The sequence below is a fragment of the Limulus polyphemus genome, unplaced genomic scaffold, assembly GCF_000517525.1.
Source record: "Limulus polyphemus unplaced genomic scaffold, Limulus_polyphemus-2.1.2 Scaffold196, whole genome shotgun sequence".
In the NCBI taxonomy this organism is placed as follows: domain Eukaryota; kingdom Metazoa; phylum Arthropoda; class Merostomata; order Xiphosura; family Limulidae; genus Limulus; species Limulus polyphemus.
This window is the reverse complement of record NW_013665806.1, coordinates 667152-691454: the sequence shown is the minus strand read 5'-3', so window position 1 is coordinate 691454 and position 24303 is coordinate 667152. Positions and strand designations below refer to the sequence as shown.

General features: G+C 30.2%; 1 protein-coding gene across 2 annotated transcripts in view; it reads right to left on the bottom strand.

Moving 5' to 3' along the window:
- The window catches only part of LOC106478288 (sodium- and chloride-dependent glycine transporter 1-like), a 72769-nt gene that overhangs the window by 12094 nt on the left and 36372 nt on the right, over positions 1-24303 (bottom strand). For both annotated transcript variants that reach the window (XM_013938818.2, XM_013938819.2), the window contains exons 4-9: positions 23480-23744; positions 22572-22704; positions 17640-17774; positions 16201-16304; positions 14475-14599; positions 11504-11616 (exon numbers count right to left, since the gene is read on the bottom strand). In XM_013938818.2, the coding sequence (XP_013794272.1) occupies positions 11504-11616; positions 14475-14599; positions 16201-16304; positions 17640-17774; positions 22572-22704; positions 23480-23744 (875 nt within the window). The remainder of the gene's footprint in view (positions 1-11503; positions 11617-14474; positions 14600-16200; positions 16305-17639; positions 17775-22571; positions 22705-23479; positions 23745-24303) is intronic.

The window sequence follows — 24303 nt, the reverse complement described above, 5'->3', positions numbered from 1 at the left end:
CTAGCTGAACGAGATAAGATACCATGGCAGCTTATTATGTTATAACCAACATATCACTTTTAAAATTTTCAATAACTGAAAACTTTCCAAATTGTAACCTTCATTTATCAGGACTGAAGAAAGACCCATACTTCTAAAAAAAAAAAAAAAATCAAGTTACAAAGTTTCTTTAATTGTGAATTAAGTACTATTGTAGACTTGCACATTTTCACATATTATAAAAATAAACCAGTCATCTTCCTGGTGATATGTCAGTCCACTTTTTAGAACTTCTTTTAGATACTAACTGGAATTAATAGGAAACCCTCTCAGATTATAAAAACAAGTCCCCTTATTGTTAAAATTTAACTGAAAAATTGATAAACTATTTATTTATTTTTTTATAAATATTCACTATCATTTGCTGTATATTTCTCGAAATTTTAATAGGAATGTGAAATACCAACATTTAAAGAATTTGATTATGTTTGTGATACCAACATTGTTACATAATACAAACTGCTAGCACATTTTTGTATATGCCAAAAACTCAACAGATGTAACTGCTACATTTGCATTTTCCTAAAGTAAATGGTTTCCTTTTTTTTTTTTTTTTTTTTTTTTTTTTACATTAAAAAACTGGCTTATCAAAGTAACAAAAACCTAAAAAAAGATATCAACCAGTAGTATCAAAAGATTTATCCATGGCAGCAAGAAATTAAAAATTAAATATAAGAAGGCTGAATGACGTGCATCAGAAGAGCATGAAGAATGGGTGGATACACTGACACGTTACTTCTCCATTCAACCCTCATGTCATCTGCCAGCAACATGTCATCTCCTGGAGCATCAAGTCAGCAGCACAGATGAATGATCTGAATCACCATCAGCACCATGCCTTCAAGTTTAGTGAAACAATTTTTCTTTGATAATCAATTTATATAAAATATTGTATCACAGAAATTAAACTTGCAATTTGCAGTTTCAGTAAACTTGGATGCATAGTAGGATCTTCATGTGCAGACACCATGAATCTTGCTGAAAAGTAAAAAGAAAATCTGAAAAATGAGACTTGAATGATTCAAAGACCTCGGTGGAAAAAGGGAGGTGGATTGAAACTGTAAAAGACAAAATTACCATGTATGCCAAAATATTTAAACATTATTGAATTTGGAACAATATAAGGTTCTCTGATACTATTCTTAGAATTATGGAAATAACTTGTTTGCTGCTTATAATCCAAAAATATTAAAAAAGAATGCAATTTTTTTTTCTATCACAGGCTGCATTGTAATATAAAATATTTTTAAAGTCCTAATTTTACAGACAGAGCTTAATAGTTTGCCATTTGCATTGATTTGTACTTTTAAAAAAAGCAGAAAATAAAAAATAAGTAAAAATTTAAATAAAATGGAAAGAAATCAGTTATTTGGAAAATATTTTTCATGCTCAATTAACTGCAGGCAACAAGCAATTTTATTCATGAATAAATGGTTTTTTTGTTCTGCATTATGATTGTTTGCTGTTAAACACAAAGCTCTTCAATGAGCCATCTGTGGTGTTCCCACTACTGGTATGAAAACTCAGTTTTTAGTTTTATAAGCTTTCTGACTTACCATTGAGCAACTGGGAAACTCTGCATTATTAATCAATGCATTGAAGGTAAACACTAAATCCTAAACTTCAGTGCTTTAAGCTGATAACAATTTCAGTTATTCATACCCATCTATACTTATTTTGTTTATAACTGTAATGCTTTTTCGTTTTCCAAAGATTTTTGTATTAATATTTCTTTTGTGTTTTTGATAGACAAGTGAAAAAAAGAATTCACATTTTATTGTTATTAGGTAGCCACAAAACAATGTCATAACAGTTTCTTGTTCTGTGTTTTTTTTTTAATTAATCAGTAAAAATAATAGAAAGTCCATGCACTTAATGATAACAAAACCATTTTTTCTTCAGGTTTTAACACAGTTTCACAAACTAAACATAGGCTTAAGTTCAGAAATAATGCTAAACTGTCACTTACTTGCTAATTTTTTTTGTATCTATAGTACTTCTTGTATCTCGATTTCTTCATTGAAACTAAAGCTCATTCACTAAACTGAAATAATAGACAAACCAACAAACTTGCTAACTCAAACACTGCAACAGACCCATTAATCAATCAACAATCTCTTCTACTAGTTTGGCCTAACTCATTGTTTTTACACCATTCAAATCATTTCCTAAACTTAATAAAATTCCAGATACTAAGCCATTCATACATCACATGACATGTAAACTACATCTAGACAACCAATAATACAAAAACCTAAATTATAAAGGACTAAAAGGCCTACAACACTTCCCACTTCTTGGATTGTGAAAACCCTTGAACAACCCCTTTACACAAAGAAAATAATGGTACGTTGAGCTTAAAACTTTTATAATTAACAATAACAAAACTTAATATTCATAAACATAGATGTTGCAATCATTGAATAATTAACTGCATAAATAAAAACAAAATGTTTCTTCACTCATTTACTGTCCCTAAATTGTCCAGTCACCAAATCCCTTTGGTGGTTTCCTATTCTGTGGCTTATGATATGAGGATAGGATGACCTATTGGACTTTACTGTCACTTGTTGTCATGTCACAGTGGGAGTTCTCAGAAGAATCCACCAATAGCTCTAGCACTCATTATAATCAGAAAGGAGTCTTAAGAAGAACATTGCACTCTTCAGCAAGTGGGCTTACTTCTGGTAAATCTTTTCTGAAGCTAACCAAATAGTGCTTCTCCCACTGACATACCTTCAAAGACCAACATAGTAGATGACCTTTAGTTTGGAACACGTTTTTCTGGATTATATTCTTATGTCAGATGTCTTCAATATCTTATGCTTCAATCCTTGTCATCACTGGAAATTCAACCACTGGTGGTGTAATTGTATTGCAGTGCACAGGAATTTCCTGTTCATAAACAGTGAAACTTAAACTATTTTGCTAAAAACTGGAATAATTAAAAAATTAATAATAATCAAAAAACATTTTACCTAGTGTTCACCAGGCATTATCAGGTGAACACTGGTGAAAATTGTTTTTAGTTATTCCAGTTTTTAGCCAAATAAAGTTTTTTAAAATTGAAACTAGAATCATTACATTTATATTTTTTAAAACCTTCAAAACCCATTTGAAGCAAGCCAAATCTCACATCCATGTCTTTACATGAAGTATATTACCAATATGCACTATTTTTCAATGTCAGTTAAACACACATCATGTTATGTACAGAAACTTCCTACTGTGAGAATGACACATTTCCAACCTTCCTTTTGCTGGAATGTTATTACCACTTGCTGTTTGCATCAATCCATCTTGTTTTATCTCTTGTGGATAACTTTCAAGTTTGCATCTGCAGGTCAGGTTGCACAGTGGTAGCTGTATAATCAAAGAATCCTTTGTTTCATGAACTAGTTTATCTAAGTAATGCAATCTTTGTTATAATTGGGGTAGATGGAGTATTCTTATCTTCATGATATCACTTCCTTGGTTTATTATCAATGGCTGATTCACAATAGCCTCAGATATAATATCCATGTTTTTCACACTTGTATCCTTTAACTTTCATCATTCAGGAGCAGTTTCTAGTTCTTAAAGAATTTTCTATGCAGTTCCTAGCTATACTTTCTTTCAAGTCAAACTAAAATTTGTCCTGTGGTTTACTACCTCCATCCTAAGTAACCAGTTGTCTGATTAATCATTTGAGGTTTTATAAACTTTCATCAGAGGAAGTTGATGTTTCTGCACTAATTGATTTGATGACCTCATAATTCCTGGCAATGCTTATTCATTCCAGCTCCATTGTTAACTAAACAGTTTCTTTTAAAGATATGCATCTACTTTGCTTGAGCCTAATTTGCATGTCCTCATCCACTATGGCATTTATGAATTGGTCATGTGCCAATGAATATACAATTTCATATGGAACATCCGGTTAAGATAATTGAGCAAGTTTTTCTAAATATTCCGCAAGTTCAACTAAGGTTCCATATTTCCTCCTTTCTGGTCCTAAACTTGGGATTAGAAACTTCCTTCCAATATGTTTTATAAGGTGGTAAGTAATGCCCGGTGGTTGTTACACTCTCTGTAGAATGGTTGCTTCAAATTATTTAAATGTGCAGCGAGATTAACAGCTTGTTGAACACTACTCCACCCATTCTCTTTGGAAGTTATTTCAAACTGTGCCTGATATGCCTCCATTTAGTACTACTGATGTGATTTTGTACAGTTTTTATGTCATAGTCTACCTATGCATTAATGATGTCTTCGTTTACTCACTTTTCTTTTTACTTTGTTCTTGTAATTTTGCACTTCATTTTTTTCACTTATTTAATTATTTTGTTATGACCCTTCTATACATTTTCTGTGGCTTCATAATTCTTTAAATCCCATGTCTTGTTTTTGAAATTTCTCTTAATTTCTTCTTGGGTATCTCAGTGGCACAGTGATAAGTTTGAAGGTTTATAACACTAAAAACTGGGTTTTAATACCCATGGTTGGCACGGCACAGCACAGATAACCCACTGTGTAGCTTTGTGTTTAATTACAAATAAACTAACTTTCTTCTTGGTCTTTGAATTTTTTTTTCTTTTCTCTTTCTTCTTGTTTTAAAGTAAAGCCACATTGGTCTTTCTGATGCATTCACTACAGGAAATGGAACCCCAGATTTTAGCACTGACAATCCATAAACTTACTACTGACCCATGGATTTTTTTTTTTTGTCAAAGCACAAAATCAACATTTACAAAACTGAAGTTACAAATTAATAAATTCAGTAAGCAATCAATCACTGTAATACTCAATAATCAATCAACAATCTCCTAGTCTCTCCTAAATAATCTTTCATATTATCCAAATGTTAAGTTATCCATATATAATGTCACATGACAAGTCCTTCTAGACAATAATACAAATGTCTAACTAAAAAACACAAAACTGTATGCTAAATTATATGTTGTGTTTCCTTTAGTTCATGTGTAGAAAAGTGATCTTCTTCAATGAGTATTAACAACTGAAATGAAGTGAAGTTTAAGTGTGACTTAAATATTAACCAACATTACAACTTGCATATGAAAATGCCATTTCATACAGCTTTTTCTGGGTCACCCTGTATACATTTGTATGTGAAATTAAAGTTGCATTAAATTGAGGTCATGACATATTGAGAATATGGTTAATCTCAAAGACTAAAATTTCTGCTTGCAAATTTACTGTAATATCTCTTCACAATTTCCTGTGAAATCACATTGTTTGTTGGAAATCTGGATTACAACGATAATTTTACTATCTTCATCACAGTTTAGTCTTTAGGTACTTACTCAGATGAGTTCCAAACCTTTATTTTGTTTGATATAAAAATAAAAAAGTAAATAAATGTGTATAAAACAACAGAAAAGTAATGGCACTAGAGAACCTGATGAAGTGCACATGAATTTCCTATCAAGATTTTTTCCAATGATAGGCTTAGAATTACCCTTTCTTCACACACCATGAGTATGCAGTCCTATATTCTGGATTTATACTAAACAGAAAGATAAGAAATGCTTTACTTTTGGTAAATACTGCAATTTATATCTTCTTTAAATGGAGTATTTCATCACAAGCATCCCTTTTTTGGTTACTCTGTTTCAAAAGCTAACAACACCAAATACTTTATGGATGAAGAGGATGATACCTAGAATAAAGCTATTTATCTTGAACTACAATAAAGCCTAATTATTTAGAACCATAATTAAAATATAATAATTCATTTGCAAGCAAGCAAGTCACCAGTCATTATTAGTTAATTAATAACTGGTTACGAGTCATTTATGTGAAACTTTATATATTAGCTTCAGAAATATGTTTGCAACAAAAATTCTGTAAGGGTGTTATTCTTTGTATATACAAGACTTATGTTTATCTCAACCTTTAAAGGAAGTCTTAAACTTAAATATTTTACTTTGATGAACAGTTTAAGCTGGCTGATCGAGACAAGTTAAGAGATAAATAGTGAAGCCAGTATCTTCTTTAATTGCTATAAGACACCTATTCTGCAAGAGCTAGCATATACTAAAAATATTTCAATTTGTAGGTGTTTATAAAAATCAAATATGAAGCTTGGTTTTAGAATTAATCTGAATTTTTTTTAAAGATATCACATACTCAGAAAAATGCAAGTTCTAACCATTGTACAACATTTGGTTAAAACATGTCATGTTATTGGTATTTCCATAAATGTGTTTTTTCAGTAAAACAATTTCATTATCTGATATTTTTGCTTTAAGAAGATGCCTCATATTATCTTGATGTACTTAAGTTGTGCATACAATTAACAAACATGCATTTTCATGAAATAATGTAGATATTTGAACCCACTTGTTCATGAATAATGACATCCTTTGATTAAACCTGATCAGCTTAAGCAAAAAACAAAGGGCAAAATTGCTGTATTTTTTTTAAAGCAATGTGTCATAGAAGTGTTTAAGCATAAGCTAATAAACAAATAATTTCCATAATTCCATGAGTATCATCACTCAGAACATAACTAAATTATCAAACCACTTTCAACAAGTTCTTCTGGTAAATTTCTGAGGCAATAATGTCAGAATAAAGAAAAGTGACACTTCATCCTGTGTAATTCACAGTTCTGAAGAAGAAAGTAACTGACTCCAAGGAACAGTTTTACTAATTATTCAATTTGTCAAATTGGGTCTTTCTTGGAGTCAGTTTACTATTCTCAAAAATAATGGCAACATGCCATTTCCCCATATATACAACAAATGTTTTGCCAAGTTTTTGGCTCATCTATTCAACAGGTGGCTAAAAGATTTTTTTTTCAAAATCCAAAAAAAAAGAAAGTTCATTTTAAAGATGTGTTAAAATTACATTAAAAATTGATATGAAAGAATTATTCTAAGTAATATTTTGTTTTTATTTATAACTTTTAGCCACCAGTAATCATTCATTCAGATACACTCATTCAAACATACACACCTGAAACTGTTGATGCACTTGTAATCTGTATTCAAAGTATAATTTAGAGAGCGGAACACATTGTAAAAGTACTTTTTTCTTTTTGAACAGAAAAAGTTTTTTGTTTTTTTTATGTTGCAGAGTTGAACGAGTTAAGGGTTCAAATCATGTATAATTACCAAATTATGTGACAAGAACCTTTTCTTCATCTTTTGTTACTGGAACAAATGCATCAACCAATAGGCCACACCTGAAATATACAGAATCTTTTGATTACTGGTGTCCTTTAGAAATAATTAAAAGCTTGTGTGATCATGGAAGCATGTTTCCTTGATTCTAAGGTATAAAGAAGTTATATGTTAAAATGACAATTCTAAGCTCATGACCTTGCACAAAACATTTCATACTAAAAAATACCTCTGCAGTTTGTAAAAATTCTCTGTAACATCTCTAGGTATGTTACAATGAAGTTTACACTTAGGCATGTAATAAGTATGCTCTATTTATCATAGACTAGAAGTCATAAAAATGCCATTAACTTTGCAGAAGATTTTAGCACCATACTTGCATCTGTAAAATCATTTTTATCAATACTGCATTAATAAATGCTGCTTCCTTAATATAGAATATCCAATGGCCTTAAAAAAACATTGCAAATCTGTTGAAAATAATGTGCTTATTTGTTGACACATTGAAAAAAAATCTTAGGTCAGGATACATCTTAAAAGCTGATCTGTTATCGAGACTGAGAATTGTATTTCTGTAACTTGCTTATTAGTATTCAGAGCAATGCACTGTATTTTCATGAACATGTACAAGAAAAGCATTATAAGGACTCAATATGATTTATCCTTTTACAAAAACATCTACCAACTTTTATGCAACTGTTAATGTATTTTTACTAAAATAAACTGCTGATATGCAATATTATATTAGTTGATTAAACATCACTGGAACTACAGCTCTGGTTAAAGGTTGTAACCATTTAGTGTTACTATTTAGGGCACAGGCAATTTATGGAAATGGTAAGACGAAAATGTCAACTACCAAGGCACAACTCAAAATTGTGCCAACTTTTAATCATTATAAATAAGAATTCCATAAATGCTACACATTTTTGTATTAATTACATTCTGACTAGAAACTGTCCATACTACAGCTACAAATTATGCAACAGTTTCTGCTAAAAGCAAGAACAGAGAAAACATTATACCTTAGAATCAAGTACACCCACATAAAACAGCCTCATTGGCTATTTCATATCGTGTAATTTGAAATTAGTGGATTTACTGGCACAACTTTGGCCAGAACAATTTAATATTTTTCCAATAAGATTCTTTAAAAAAAAAAAAGTTTTTTTTTTTTTTCTAAAAGATACAGATCGAGCCATGTGTGGCCACATTCTTAGATCACATTTTGCAAACACATTCCAATATTTAAAACTAATTTTTTTTTTTAATAGATCTAGTGTTGTTTGTGGGCTTTCTAGTACATGTATGTTTATACCAAATTTGTTAGTGAATGCACAACTTTTTGTTAGGTTAAAAAGATTTTCTAAAGACTATACGTAAATAAAATCTTACATTTATATATACACATACAGACATATTAACTACTGTTTTTTCACTTCGTAATAGGCCAAACACTGAGGACATGCAAGACATTTGATAAATTTATTTTTAAGCAAATTTCATGTATGTGGCATCTTTTCACGTTATTTTTTTGGAAGCAAATAAATGTAGAATGATTATTGTGCAGTGTATGATATAGATGTCATTGAATAACTTCTATTCTCAAACTAATTCCCACAGGACATTTGAAATTAGGTTAACAAATTGGTAAAGCATTTACATAAGTTTTGTAGCCACATCTAGCTTATCTGTTTGACATGTATTTGATATTTGTATACCTTTAAGAAGTTTCTTTAATTATTACATCCACATCGAGAACACCGATATCTCCTCTGTTATTTTAATTTTTTCAATTCAGTGTAAAAGTAGTAAAAAATATCTTTGGATTTTAATAAGGTTCCTCTGAAGACTGATACATGTGTACATACACCCTGTATCAAGGCTAATTTGGAACTTAAGCAAGAATTTATTATACAAAATATAACAAAAGGTATTGGTTCTAAGAAGCAGTTTAGGTTCATTGTTATAAATCCAACAATTACAAGTATATGGTATAACTAAGTATAAATTGGAAGCAATAGTGGATTCACGAAAAACACTGTAGTAATCAAACATGACCTCCCTCCCCCTCTCTCTTTGGTAAATATTTGTTGGATGATGCAAGTGAAATGAATGTCACCTGAAAAACGTTTTGGCCAATTGTTTGTTTTTTGTTAGCTATATTTTTGTGGTGACTTTAATATGTTTATTAGTTCTCTATTTGGAATGTGTTTGCACATGCAATTTTCTGGACATCAACTGAATAAAGGTCTGTCCTGACACACTACCTTGGACAATTTCTTTTGAAGAAAGGTAACAAATTAAGAGTAGGAGGGCTCCTACATCCACACAAACACCTACTGTTCAGTCATACATAATCAGACATACAACAAACAAACAACTACAATTTTCCTGAGATGGAATCATTACAACCATTGTATAAACATTTTTAATTCATAAAACTTATTAATTTAATGAGGGTCATTAAAATATGTCATAACCTTTGACATACTACGTAGGTTAAACCTGTTCCCTCATACATCAAGAAACCCATTACTTGATGCTCTCTTTTTCTTGCTGTATATCCACTGTATGAACCAACATTATTTTTATTTCTTTTTCTGTTACAAGATACTACTAATCTTCTGTAGACTTTTCTTGGTAATATACATACATATATATATATATATATATACACACACATATATATACATATATATATTTTTTCTTTCATTCCAAAGTACTTTGCATCTTTTTTACCCCTTTTCTTGAAACAACTTCAGTGATGTCTAAGTTGTTACATACAGCAATATACAGTTGATATCAAAAGCAAAACCTTTTTAGTTCATAACTATATTAGCCAAATGCTTCAAATAAAAAAAAAACAGTTGCATATACACAAATCCCAGCATTGCATGTGGCACATCAGTTGTATGTTTAAATACATGTCAAAAAACTAACAGTAACAAACACAAGAAAAATATAGTAGCTTGGGTGCTAAATTTCTTCTTTAACATGACAAAAAAAAAGTCATGAAACCTTTTTAATACATAACACCAGAGTTTGGATTCACAGGTGATGCTGATGAATGGCTACTTCAAGAATTACAAAAATCATCAGTTCAGTTAAAATAAAATGAGCTTGAGTTTAAAATTTGGCTTAAAATATTAACAACTGTTTTTATTTAATAAAGATATGTAGGTTTCACTGAAATTATCAATGTTCCAATTTATTCAATATTTTGATAAAGGATATTTTTTTCTAGCACATCCAACTAGCATCACCCCCCCATCCTTACAATACTCCACCCATACTTTATTTTTCTTACATTGTCACCAAAACCTTCTTTACCAGAAGTTATATTGTAAAACAAATAAAATAAATGAAGTGATACTTTAATTTACTTTTTGGCCTTTCTTAAGAAAACAGATTTGATGATTGCATTAAAACATCCATCTGAATATGCACCATACCATACCAATAATAATACAGCAGATGGAAGACATTATCAAAGGGCAGAAATTATTTCATATAACATTCAATTTAACAAGTATAATGTATCAAACATAACGTTTATTGCCAAGATTACATTTGGTGTTGAATAACACAGGATTAAGAGGTCAAATGTACCTTACTGTATATGGTTAGGTACATGAAAACACTGGATGTGTAGGTGCAACATTACCATCAAATACAAATAATTTTTTCTTCAACAAAAACCTGAGCAACAAGTAACTTGTTAATATTTTCACTGAAAACGTCTAATGCAAAAATTACACCATCTCTCATGAGAATCCATGGTATTGTCAAAAACTAAATTAGTCCCCTTCCCCCCTTCAAATGTGGCAAATTTAAACACCAATCTTGATTACATCTAATTAATGGAGAAATCAATTAGATTATGTACAACAATTTTTTTTTTCCACCAAGCTCAAAACCATCATGACGGATATTTATTATTTGACTTCCATGGATTTTCAAAAGAAATTTAGCTCTATTTTAAATTCCAGTACAATTTAAAATTTCTTCAATTCTTTAATTAAATTAACAGAACCATCAAGATTCACAAAAAGCCAATCTCAGGAAAAATGCAGTCAAACATCGTGAATCATACATGTAGGAGACCTCTTCCTCTAGTTTTGCCACACTTAAACTTCAGACAATGAAAGCCAGATTTCTGTTTTAGCAATTTCACATAGAAATAATTTAAAAATAAAAAAATAAAAAAAATTTCACACCACAATATTAAATTTGAAATCAGAGGAGTGTGTCACTTGAAAGACCCATATCCTTCCCTCACAACAAACACCATCACTATTTGGGAGGAAGAGGTGCAACATATATTTAAGGGTTACCTGAGTATCTAGACCAATTGTAAACAGCATGGTGAAAAAGAGCAACCCCCAGAGAGGGGAAATTGGTAGTCGGGCAACAGCTTCAGGGTAGACAACAAATGCCAAGCCTGGACCTGAAAAAATAAACAATTCTGAATAAATAATAATTTTTTTTTCTGTAAGGTAACATCACTTTGTAAAAACTAATTACCATTTTAAGTTACTGATTTGAGAAATAGTTAGTATAAATGTATTTTGAAGGAGATATAGATCATTTCCTGGTTACCATTCAGTTAGTTCTTCAGATATTTATTATGAATATAGTGTACACATACATATCTGAATAAACAAAAGTGACTTAAACTGTGTATCACAGACTATATAAACCCTATAGTTACAAATAAAAACTAATATGAAAGACTAAAAGTAAACCTACGAAATTTTGGATAGCTTGAATAAAGAACATATAAACATCCTTCTTACTGAAATTATTATTAATAGTAGTTAGAACCTGTTATATCAACTCAATACTGCTGTTAATATTGCAAATCATATTTTGCACATTATTGCTGTTAGTTACGAAAAAAAACCACTATTTTTAGTGGCATTTTTCATGAGGTATCTTGAAGAGAAATGGCTTAATGAATGTCTTCTTACATTTAATAATCTTTGGTACAATAGATATGTAGATGAGAAATTCCCATTTTTCAGAAAGTTTTGCACGTTTCCAAATTTCAACATTAAATTTAATTAAACAGCTAACACCTTAAGATTCAGCTTATTGTTGAACCTGAAGAAAAACATAAGATACGTTTCTTAGACAATAGTTCTGAATAGTAACTAGGAGTTCAACATAAATCCACTTATACTGGTCTATCTTAATGGCTTCATAGCTGAAAGTTTTAAACATAACCTCTTAACCATACATATCATGAGTGCTTTAGGAATAGCTACCTCTAAGTTCCTTTGACAATAAGAATTAAAGTTCAAAGAAAATTTAATGCCTAATGATTTTCTGATTCAGTTCATCACACAGCTTAAGCAGCAACAACACAAACTCGCACCCTTCATGGTTAAAAACAGCATGATTCCAAAACATGCTATATGTCATTATTACTTCTGTATTTGGGAAATGTTTCCTTTCAAAATAACAAAAAAAAAAAAATTATATTCTTTCTATTCACTGTTGTCTTAAACACATTTTAAAGTATAATTTCAGATTCCAAAAGATCAGTATCTATTCACTCAACATATATCAATATAGGTGCCCATAATGCTTTGAGGCTTATGTTGGCAGTATTAGCTGCCAAGTAGGTGCAAGCTCATGTTAGTGAGTACACCAGATATACTCAACAGTACAATTAGTACAGCAATCAGTGAACATCAACTGTCTTCCTTTGATCAACTTCTGGTCACTCTACAACAGTTTGACATCATTGTTACAGCCCAAAACATGGGATCTTCATGTTAAATAAACATCACTATAAAGAATTATCACACCAAGAAATTTTTATCTTTGTATGGGTGCTGCTCATGCTTGTTTTCTAGTTTTTTTAATCTTAATTTTGTTTATATGTATATTAAACCGCATTTTACTTTAATAGTTTAAAGAGTAGTTTTTGGGCTAAAGATTATTAGGACTTCAACCGAAGTCTGGAGAAAAACAATGCATCTTATTTATTTCCCAAGTCTATGTTAACAAATAATTTTGGAGTTAAATAATAATTTCTATTTTCACTATTCACAAATTTACAAGTTAATTCTTTAAACAAAATGCAAACATTAATAAATGTTCCTAAAAATTAATTTGACATAATACCCAAACAAATTAAATATTTGGGTCTTTTTTTTTGGTTTTTTAGTTAATTTAGTTTTAATTTCTTTGTTTGTTTCTCATGTACAGATGAATACCACAAGATAATAGCATAAAATTATTATATTTTAGAGATTTTTCTATTCATAAAACTTAAGCTACATTACAGCAAGCCAAATTTGACACCCTGTAATGCCTAAATCACAATTTTTTAAGTAGAAACAAAAATAAATATACATACACCCAACCAAAACAAACTATTGTGCTTTTTGTGCTTGATATAGAAAAGTGAAAAATATTTGAGATTTCATCTTTTCATATTATTCTTTCAATTTTGACATTTCAGGGTAGTACTGATTTCATAGTTATATACTCTTCAGCCACTCATTATTAGTGTTTTTAATGGTTAAAAAAAGTAGCAAATACAAAGTTCTAGTCAGGGATAAGTTTTAGGCAAGTGTAAATATAATTCCACAACCAGTATCATCCCTTCCATTGAAATACAAGATAAAACAAAAGCATAGAATGGGGAAAAAAATAAATTTATATATATATAAATAAACACACACAAACACACACACACACACACACACATATGTATGTATCTTTCTAACCTAGGGTATTTTTGCCTTCACATTGACAAGTATGTTCTACAGGTAACAATGCCCTGATGGTATCATGCAATCTAATTTAATGAATAAATAATTAATTCAAAGTTGGAATTTTACACTTGAACAGTATATTACACATAATGCACAATGGGGTAAATGGCCAGTTCAAGAACCTACCAGAATCAGGTATAACCATCCCTATAATTTTGAACTGTTACAAAAGGAAAACAGACACAATGTCTATATTTAGTTCTTTGAATCAAGTAACAGGATTGACTATCAATTTCACATGCTGAAATTGCAGAGCATGTTGAGTAACATCACATCTGAATAATATAACTAAGTTTATAAGCAAGAATTTACATGAAATATGAATTATAGTCTCCATTTTTAAGTTTCAAAAATATGCTAACAATTATTTTGCTTTAAAAATATACAACTAGAAAAAGTTATCAAATTCTAAATAATATTATGTAGTAAAAATATTTTACTTTTAATGCAGAAATTACATTTTTATATAATAATTTAGACAGCATTAAATACTGATCTGATAGCACTTCATACACACCCTGAGAAACAACATCCTCTATGGGTTTTCCAGTTTCATAAGACATGAATCCAATAATGGAGAAAACAACAAAGCCAGCAAAGATGCTAGTGCAGCAGTTGACAATAGGAATCAGGATGGCATCCCTAAAATAAAGTCAAACTTTCTCAAACTGTAGACATGAATCTTTTATTTTTTGCTTTATGTCTTTCAGTTATAGAAGTTTATCTACCTTACAGACAGTTAAAAATGTCAATAATTTTATGAGTCACCCATTATCAGACTAGATATGTAACAGAATAATGATGCTACATTAATACTACATTAATTTAATTCATTATAGTTTTAAAGTTAGCTGATTGTAATCAATAATTTGTGTGCTATTTATATACAATATATATATATATATATATATAATATAAACACACACACACACACACACTATATATACTAAACTAAAAATACAATATGTTCAATTGTGGCTTCCAGATAAACACAAACTTTCCTATAATACATATTTCATATCACACAAAACCTTTAAATTTTTTAAAGTTTTAATCTGAAACATGGTATGTCTGGTCAATGGCACCAGTTAATTGAACCCTAGGTGTTAGTATCTGTAGTTGGATTTGGTCAAGGAGGATATTTACTGTTTTACAGATAGTTGTATCCTATAATGGCATGTGAATATGGGACTGCTATATGATTCAAACAGAATTAAGATACTTTCCAATACTAGTAACCCAATTATGTGATTGACCCACTACAAACAAATGTGAATCCTGAGAGTTCTGGAATGATCAGGGGAAAATCAATTTTTGTTTTGAATGTTCAAGACCTGTTGTAATGTGCTATGTCTTCATTTAAGTCCTTTATTGTGTATGGCAACCATGCACCATCATACTTCAATTTCAGTTTATTTTAGTTGCATTGCACTGTGTCAGTATATTTTAACTGTACCATCATACTTCAGTTTAAGTTAATTTTAGTTGCATTGGATTCTGTTTGTCAGTTATATTATAATCTCAAAAACACATGAGGCACTTATTTTGGTAGCTGAAATGGCATTCTGGCACTTTTTCAATAAATAAAAAATCTTTTTACAGCAAATTATGCTAAAATTTGACCAAACACATGAAAATGTATTAAAGAATATTTTTTGTCATGTTATTCTGGGATGTTGCATGTGCAAAAGCAAACTCATGCTGCCCAAGCATAAAAAAAGTAATCAAACATTTGTTGTTGTTTTTCTTTCAATTCATTGTTTGTATGCAACATTTTCCATATGTGATATTCAATTTACATTTACCTTTACACTCAGTAAACACCAGATGTGAAAGGAGCAAATAAATAAACAATTATATTCTTTTAAATGAATCAATATACACTGTTGGTCAAGCAACAAAATTATACATCCAAGCAAACTCCACATTATATAATTAATATGGTGTTTTGTTATGTGCATATTGTATCCTTTTTTTTTTATTCTACTAATAATGTGTATTTATGCTGAAAATCTAATTTAGCCAATTCTTTGTGATTTAATTTTAAGGAACATCTTCCAATCACCTACTTTCTTCTTATAAAATAGAGAGTACATTTATTGTATGTCTCCTTTAACTACATACATAATGTCATACTGTGGAATTTATTTGTAATTGATCTCCACTAAATAAGAAGACACGACTTGGAATTAATTTTTACTATATCACACTTTCAATAATATATATACATTTTTTTTCCCTACCTATAGCAGTTGTTATTGAAACGGTTGTAACTTGCCATAGTCAAAACTGCTCCCCATGAAGTACCAACTGAATAAAAAATCTGGGTAGCAGCATCAGCCCACACCTATTGTATATATATATTAAAACAATTAACAGTATGCAATATATTAATACATGAATATAACCACAAAAAATTAGTCTTATAATATTTAAGCAACAAGACAATACAAAAGTAGATATTAAAAGACATTCTACAGATTTAGCATCATTTGTTAAATATATAATGCAACGTAATATTTTGGGACAACATGGGACCTATTGGTCCATCTCGGCTGTTCCATCCTCAAAACTAAATTAAAATGATTAAAAAAATAAAATAAATGTAGTTTTCATGAAAGAATTTTTGGATTACATTGTCCTTACTGTAAACTTAATTACATTCAACAAAGAAACACATTACATTGTATGAACTCATTTAACAGATATGCTTACTGCAACTTTTATAGAAAAGTTTTAAAATTGTTTATTTAACCATATGTCCAGCATTTACAAAGTTTCTAAAATTAAAGTGATGTAAATGTATACAAATTCACTTTATAATCTTTGAGAAAATATTTTGAAACTATAAATGATTACACTTGCATTATTGAAATAAAATTACTCAAAAAATGACGTCACAAGTAAATAAGCAGCAGAACAAGGCAATATTAATAAAAACTATATGAATGTAAATTCACAACCTACAGACACCTTCAAATCTATTTTGTGGCTTGCTCATTTATAAATTTAAAGTAACTGGTGGTTTCAAGCTAACTTTAATCATGATAGATTTAATTTAAAATACTTGTTAGGACTCAATAACCAATACATCAAAGGATCTTGTACAACAACTAAATTCTTTTAAAGTATGGTTTACATAAGGATATCTTATTAAAGTGATTCTCTTCCCTGTATTAATTAAAACGTTGATATTAATAACTTGACAATATAAAAGACTGGAGTTTTTAATATCCCACCCATCCAGATATGCTTCATTACAGTAAGCCTAATTATAAAATGATCTACAAATCAAATACTATTTCAAATCAAAAATGATTTTTTTTTCACTGCATACAGGAACACCCTCAGATCAGTACAATAAATTGAAGCAAATGAACATGCATTCCCACTAAACTTAAAAATGTATTGAATGATCTACCCAATACAATGTTAAGGGTAGGAAACAACACATTTAACACATATGACAAATGTGTACAGTACAACTGAATGATTTATGTTCCCTCATCCTGAATACAGCTCCTCATCCACCAAAACCTCAAATTTCCAAATCTTTGTTTTACCTAAGTAACAATATTAAAATTGTTGTGACCATTATAAGCACTTTCATTATTTGTTTTATTAAAATCTCTCAATTGAATTTTTTATACAATAAAAAAATACTTAAACTACACAAACTGACCTCAAAAGATTTCAGAAGTTCCCAACGAGGAGTCAAGTAAAACATTATACCTTTGAAAGAACCTGGTAATGTTACGCCTCGAATAAAAAGGACAATCAAGATGATATAGGGAAAAGTTGCCGATATATAAACAACCTAAACATAAAACATGCACAAGTTAACATAAAATTCAAAGAAATGGTTAAGTACTAATATGTATATAAACCTTATTTCTTATATTATCAAATTCATTTACATTGTAAACATATTTATTTTTATAAGTTGATTCGGTGCACCCTTCATAATGTATTTTCTCATGATATACAGCCGTGTTAAAATGTTTGGCAAATAATTACCAGAATGTGAAAGAAGTTGTGAAAAAGAGTATGAATTTCATTTGTTGAGCATAAGTAGTAAATAACCCTCAGTTTTTGAAGTTAGTTCAATAGAACATTTACAAATATCAGTCTTTACAGAATTCTAACAATAAATAAATATAAAAGCCCATATTTTTTTAAATATTTTCATTGAATTATCATTTGGATTAGCAAAGGCTCCAAGAATTATGCCAAGTTTTTGTTGGTCTATTATATTTAGTTATTAGTATTTCAAATTGATTTAATGTTTCTATTATATTATATAAACACACACACATATAATAAATCATTAAATACTTATACACATGGCAAAATGTAAAATCTGTTTTTCATCCACAAACTTCAGTAATATTTAATAAAAGTACAATTTAAATACTTTCAGCCATAAGAGGTTTTAGAAATGAAATAGATAACACATTTGCAATAAAACATAAAACCAATACTAAATAAGATGACAAACTGAGAGTTTAAAATTTTTAAATATTTTAGTAAAACTTTTTCAATTTCATATTACTTCTACAGCAAGTTACAAGTTGTTTTTTTGCAAACTTCCCAATTTAACCTCTCAAGCTAAACAAACTAAATCCTTCATAGTTCAAACTATGAAATTTTATGTTAATGGCTCTGGATCTTGTAATAATTATTTCAATCAGTGTTTGTTATGCACATGTCTTAATGAGAATTTGTTTTGTCCATGTTTAGGCATAAATGTTTGAAATAAGAGTTATTACACTGAGAACCACTCTCTGTGAGCACCATCAAACTAAATTAAAAAAAAACAGTTTAACTTGTGATAATATTTGGTGCACAAAGCTACTTGAAGGTGTTCCAGAGCTTGTTGATAACTTTTCAAATTATTACACAACCTGTGTAATGTGCCTAGTTCCAGGAGGAGGTTAAGCTACTCTAGATCAAGACTGAAGAGCTCAACCACAGAATGAATGTTATTGAATATTGTAGGGTTATTGACATGATATCACTATGCTAGTTAATAAGCCAATTTCTACTCTTTCCTGAACTGGCCTGGCATAATCTGGTGGTTAGGGAAATCAACTCGCAATATGCAAATCTCAAATTTGAGTCCTGTCACCTAACATGCTCACTCTTTCAGCCATGGGAGACATTATAATACGACTGTCAATACCATTTTTTAAAGGTAAAAAAGTAGCCCAAAAGTTAGCAGCGGGTGTTGTTGACTAGTTCTCTTCCCTCTAATCTATAACTTCTAAATTAGGAATGGCTAACACACAACCCTCACATAGCTTTGCTCATAACTCAAAAGACAAACTTTATTGAATCAGCTAATTACAGCAACTTCATTATCAGTGTAGATCTACAAACAACAAAAGTTCTAGATACAGTTTCTATGAAGTTCATTCTTACTTCACTTGATCACTGAGTATGTAGTCATAAAATGTTGCTTTCCTGAGTGGGATCAAGCAGACAATTGCCAGGAATCCCAAAGTAATTTGTACAAAACATTTGTCTGGTAGATACATAACAAAGACTAACAATGGACTTTAGTAAAATTGAATAATTTAACAGTACTAAGCATGATTATGAACCATATTCTGAAAGACTAGTGCACTTCTTTCTAGCAAGTGATGTAACTAAAAGAGGGGAAAAATTGTTTTTTTAGTGTTCCAAGAGCAAAATGGCTATGAACAGTTGAAATCGCTAATAGTACCCATCAAAACAAGTGCCTCCAGTTGTGATGAGTTGAAAACAAGTCTTACAGGGATATTATAAACCCAAGCCTTTACCAATTCACAAACATTTTATATTCTGTAAGAAAACTCAAAAACCTGATGAATCTATTTCTGAATACTGTACAGCAATCAATCATCTGAAAAGCACATATAAATTTGGAAGTTTTCTAAATGAAGCTTTGAAGACAAATGTATATGTGCCCTTAAGAATGTTGCTACAATACTGCTACAAGTAGAAAACTTAACATTTAAGAGAACAATAAAAATTATGGATGCTATAGAAGTAGCAGAGAAATGTTGAAGAATTGCAATGTGGCCCACTACAAAGGGGAAGTAAGAAAGTTGCATTTCTGAACAAAAAGGTTGGTGATGGTACATCAAGTACACATGAAACTAAGAAAGCTTATCATTGTGGAAAAAAAATCACATTAATAATGTATGAACGTACAAATTCAATAACTCTCATAAAATAAGACATTTGTAGCAATGAGTATATCAAAAAGTAAAAAGTCTTCAGAACAGCTGAAGTCAAACAAGATTGAAACTGAAAAATCTGTCATTACTGTGTTCCAGAGAATGAGTTAAGGTAGTAACAGCACACAAGTTGAGGTTGACATTAATGGTGTTCCAATCAAAGTCAATTCAGGTTCCATGGGAACCATAATTTCAAACACACTACAGGTAGAAGTTAAGTTGACCCTAAAAAGGAGTCATGATATTCTAAAATATTTAAGCAACATCATTCCTATAAAAGGAGAGAACTGTCTTCACATACTGCTTTTGTATACATGTGTTATACCTTAAAAGAAACTTGATTGTCCTCCATCCATAACTTGTTTTCCTGTTATAGGACTATGATCAGACAGATTAAGAAGTTCCATGAACATAAGATGTAACTTGATGCACTGAATATCATGATTTGCCATGTATAGTAATATAATATCTACTAGAAAGTTCAAGAGTGTTATCAACAGCCAGTTACATTGCTAGTGCTATCTCGGTTGCAGATTTAGAAGAGAGATTCTTCTCCAGTAATAATTTGTATAGCTTCATTACATAAGCCACAAATAAGGTGGTTATGAAGTGTCTTGTAGAAAACCTCCATACTCAATTGGTAGTATCTTCATGACAGCTACATGATGTGATAAGCTCAGTCATTCTGCAACTTAAAACTCTCTTCAATGACCAAAGATTTTGCCTTATAATGCCATGCAGATAAGGCATCTATCAAACTTTGATAAGATGTTGACTGAGCAACAAGTGCGATAAGATTCTTTAAGACTAAGTAAGATTTAAAATCTATCTAAAAAGCTACTAACAAACTAACTTTTTTTCATCTGGAATATCAATTATCTGTTGTTCTAAATGTTCTTTCCATGACAAGAAATCTTCTTTGATATTATTTCACCATACAACCAATAAATTCTGCTGCCATCTTAGGTTAGGCCTACTTTGATTGCATTTACTAATCATAACAAATAAACAAAACAAAAACTAAGCCTGAACCTCGTCGCCAAATTGTAATGTCTTGGATTAAATTAAATATAAACCAACTTATTTTGCAGAACAATAATAGAAAAGAATGAGATAACATAACTTCATATGCACATTCTTTTATTCCATGCATCAACACTACAGTAAAACTGTGTTTACAAATAACAGAGGATAGCAATTACCAGTACTTGTTTAAATACAAATAATACACTAAAGTCAACACATACAACTATGGCAGAGTTCACATCAATTGTGGAGTGTAATATACAATTGAGTTTCTTGAAGATGGCCCAAAATAGTCAATGTCAACAACTACAACAGTGAAGCAAATAAACATTATGAAGGAAATTTTTTTTTCTCATGAAATTCCTGAAAAAATTATTTTGGATAATGGGTCTCAATTCATAAGAGTTAAATTGAATATTTCAAGAGAATCAATGATATATGACATATCACAAGTTCTCCATAACATCCAAGTTAAAAAAAGGCTGCACAAAGACTTTTACAGACTATGAAGAAAAAATTTAGGACATTAAAAAAGGGGGTTATCACCAAGACAAAGATTAGCACATTTGCTTCTCAACATAACAACATTGCACTCGTTCACAAGGAAAACTCAACCCGAGATGTTCCTAAAATGCCATTTCAGAATGTGCCCGACTTTTGTTTAGCCTGACTTGGTTACAGCAATCAGCAACAAGCTAAGATATACTGATTCTCTATCCCATTGCAACTTCTTTGGAAGACCAAAATGGGTGTTTGGTGAGGTTATTCAACAGATATCAGCTAAAGGGATACTTTGCTCGTGTAAGAGGTTGAACACATCCACGTCAATCACATACTGTCAGCACCACCATCTGAAACTGCTGACAGCCCATCTACAATGGCTTTGAAAGAGTTGTCTATGCCACACACACTACTTATGATGTACTGTCAATGTCATTTCCTGAAATTGCACTTCAAGGGACTCATCTCAACAACTGTTACATGTAGACAGGTGATAAAAATATGCAAACACAACAGTTACAAATGATGGATACAAGAGCAGACTTCTGCATGGTTGCACCACTGAAGTTTAAAGCTGTTTTAGCTTTAGCTGACAAAATCACATTAAAGTGAGATTCATTGGGGCAGTGTAGCATTTTTAAGAGAGCTTGAATAACAACCTTTTATCCTAAAAATGCAAATGAAGCATTTAAAAACATCACTGTTTTTTTTTTAATTTTGGCAAGTATCCTAATCACCCATCATACTGTATATTTAAATCTCAGTTTTATTATAATAAATGTTCAAGAATGTTTTAATTGATCGAGAAATCTAGGTTGCAGACAATAGTCAAAATTCATTATATGGCAGAAAAGCTTTTATCTTACCTTACCAGAAGACTGAACACCTTTCATTAAGCATAAAAATACAATCATCCAGGCAACAAATAATGATAAAACAAGTGGCCATCTTGGTTCTCCAGGTTCTTCAATTCCATCACTGAGACGTAGTACATAAAACCTGCCAAAAATGAAAAAATAATATTAATTTTAAGACAATTAAAAAAAAACGTTAGTTGAGGTCAATAATCTATTTATTTTAAAGACCTCTAAAACCTGAATTCCACTTGACTTATTATATGATCCTTAAGCAGTGTAAGAAAAATCAACAAATAGTGATTCACCATAGCAAAATATTTCTTGATGTAGACATATCCCCAATACTGATTTGTTCTTAAAACAATAGCATTTATATTTTAATTTTTCCTCTTATTACTTGATCGCCTATACTTGCAATGGACAAATACAACATCTCTACAATATGTCAACTGTAAATCAATCATGAATTAAAATGAATGAGAAAAAAAGTTTGAAATTGAAATTACAAAACACCTCTATGCATTTGAACAATTATTTAAACTACAGATGTAGTGAGGGTATTTATCAAAGGTATTTATTCATATTCTTCTTGTCTCTTACATTTATAAACTGCAATCTCTCCAGAATTTTACAGATTATTAAACAAAGGTACTAGCCATACTTTAGGAAGGAGATTAATATGGTCCCACTTTCATTATGGTTTCGAACAGACTACTTTTCATTAAATGTATAACAATGCAAAAAGTACAAATCAAATGTAAATAAAGTTGTTTTTTTTAGTAACATATTGACTGACATTGTTCTTTTCTATTTCTGTACTAAATATATGTCAGTACTTATTTTAATAAAGAAACACTGACCTATCCATACAGGTAATATAAATATAATTACTTAGATTTCACACAAAATATGCTTACAGCCAGTATTCTTCACTAGATGTCATTCTATTAGACAAATCTATTGTAGTTATATTTTGATTAACAGTGTCATTGAGTCCCAATGATATGTTCCCACTCTGCTCATGGTGATCCACACAACGAATAGTGTTCCACCAATTACCACACGTTGCCCATGGTACTACTGCACCCACAGACTTGTACAGGTAATACAGAGTCCACGCAATGATTACATTGTAGTAGGTGCAGACTATGCCAGAAACCAACACCATTGCATATCCCACACCTATACAAAAAGATAAAGACACATACAAAGATAAATAATAATACTGAAATAAATACCTAAAATTACCATTAAATACCCGAATGTATAAACCAGATATCACAAGATAAATACTGTAGAAACTATTCATATTAAACTCCAAAGACACCATATTAACATCTCATAAAAATGGTAGATGTGACATCTTGCTAGTTTCAAATGACTATCTTCTTTCATACTACATTGTATTAGAGGGTATAAAAATTCTAAGTTGACATTTAGTTTTTCTCCACATTCAAAGCTAGATTGTTGTAAAGTTATGGTATAATATTTAATATTTTCTGAATAAACGTTTAATTCATTGTATTAAAATTAAATGTTATGTTAAAATTTATACCAGTGTAATGCACAAAGAATAATTTATAATACACTGATGTTTGGGTTTATACATCCTCACTTTTGTGACACTAGACAAGTGTTTCTCAACCCTTTTTTGCTCATGGTTCCCTTTTGAATTTCATTTATCTCTGTGGCCCCACCCTTCGTAGATGCTGTTTAATTAGGAAAAACGTTTCTTTATTTC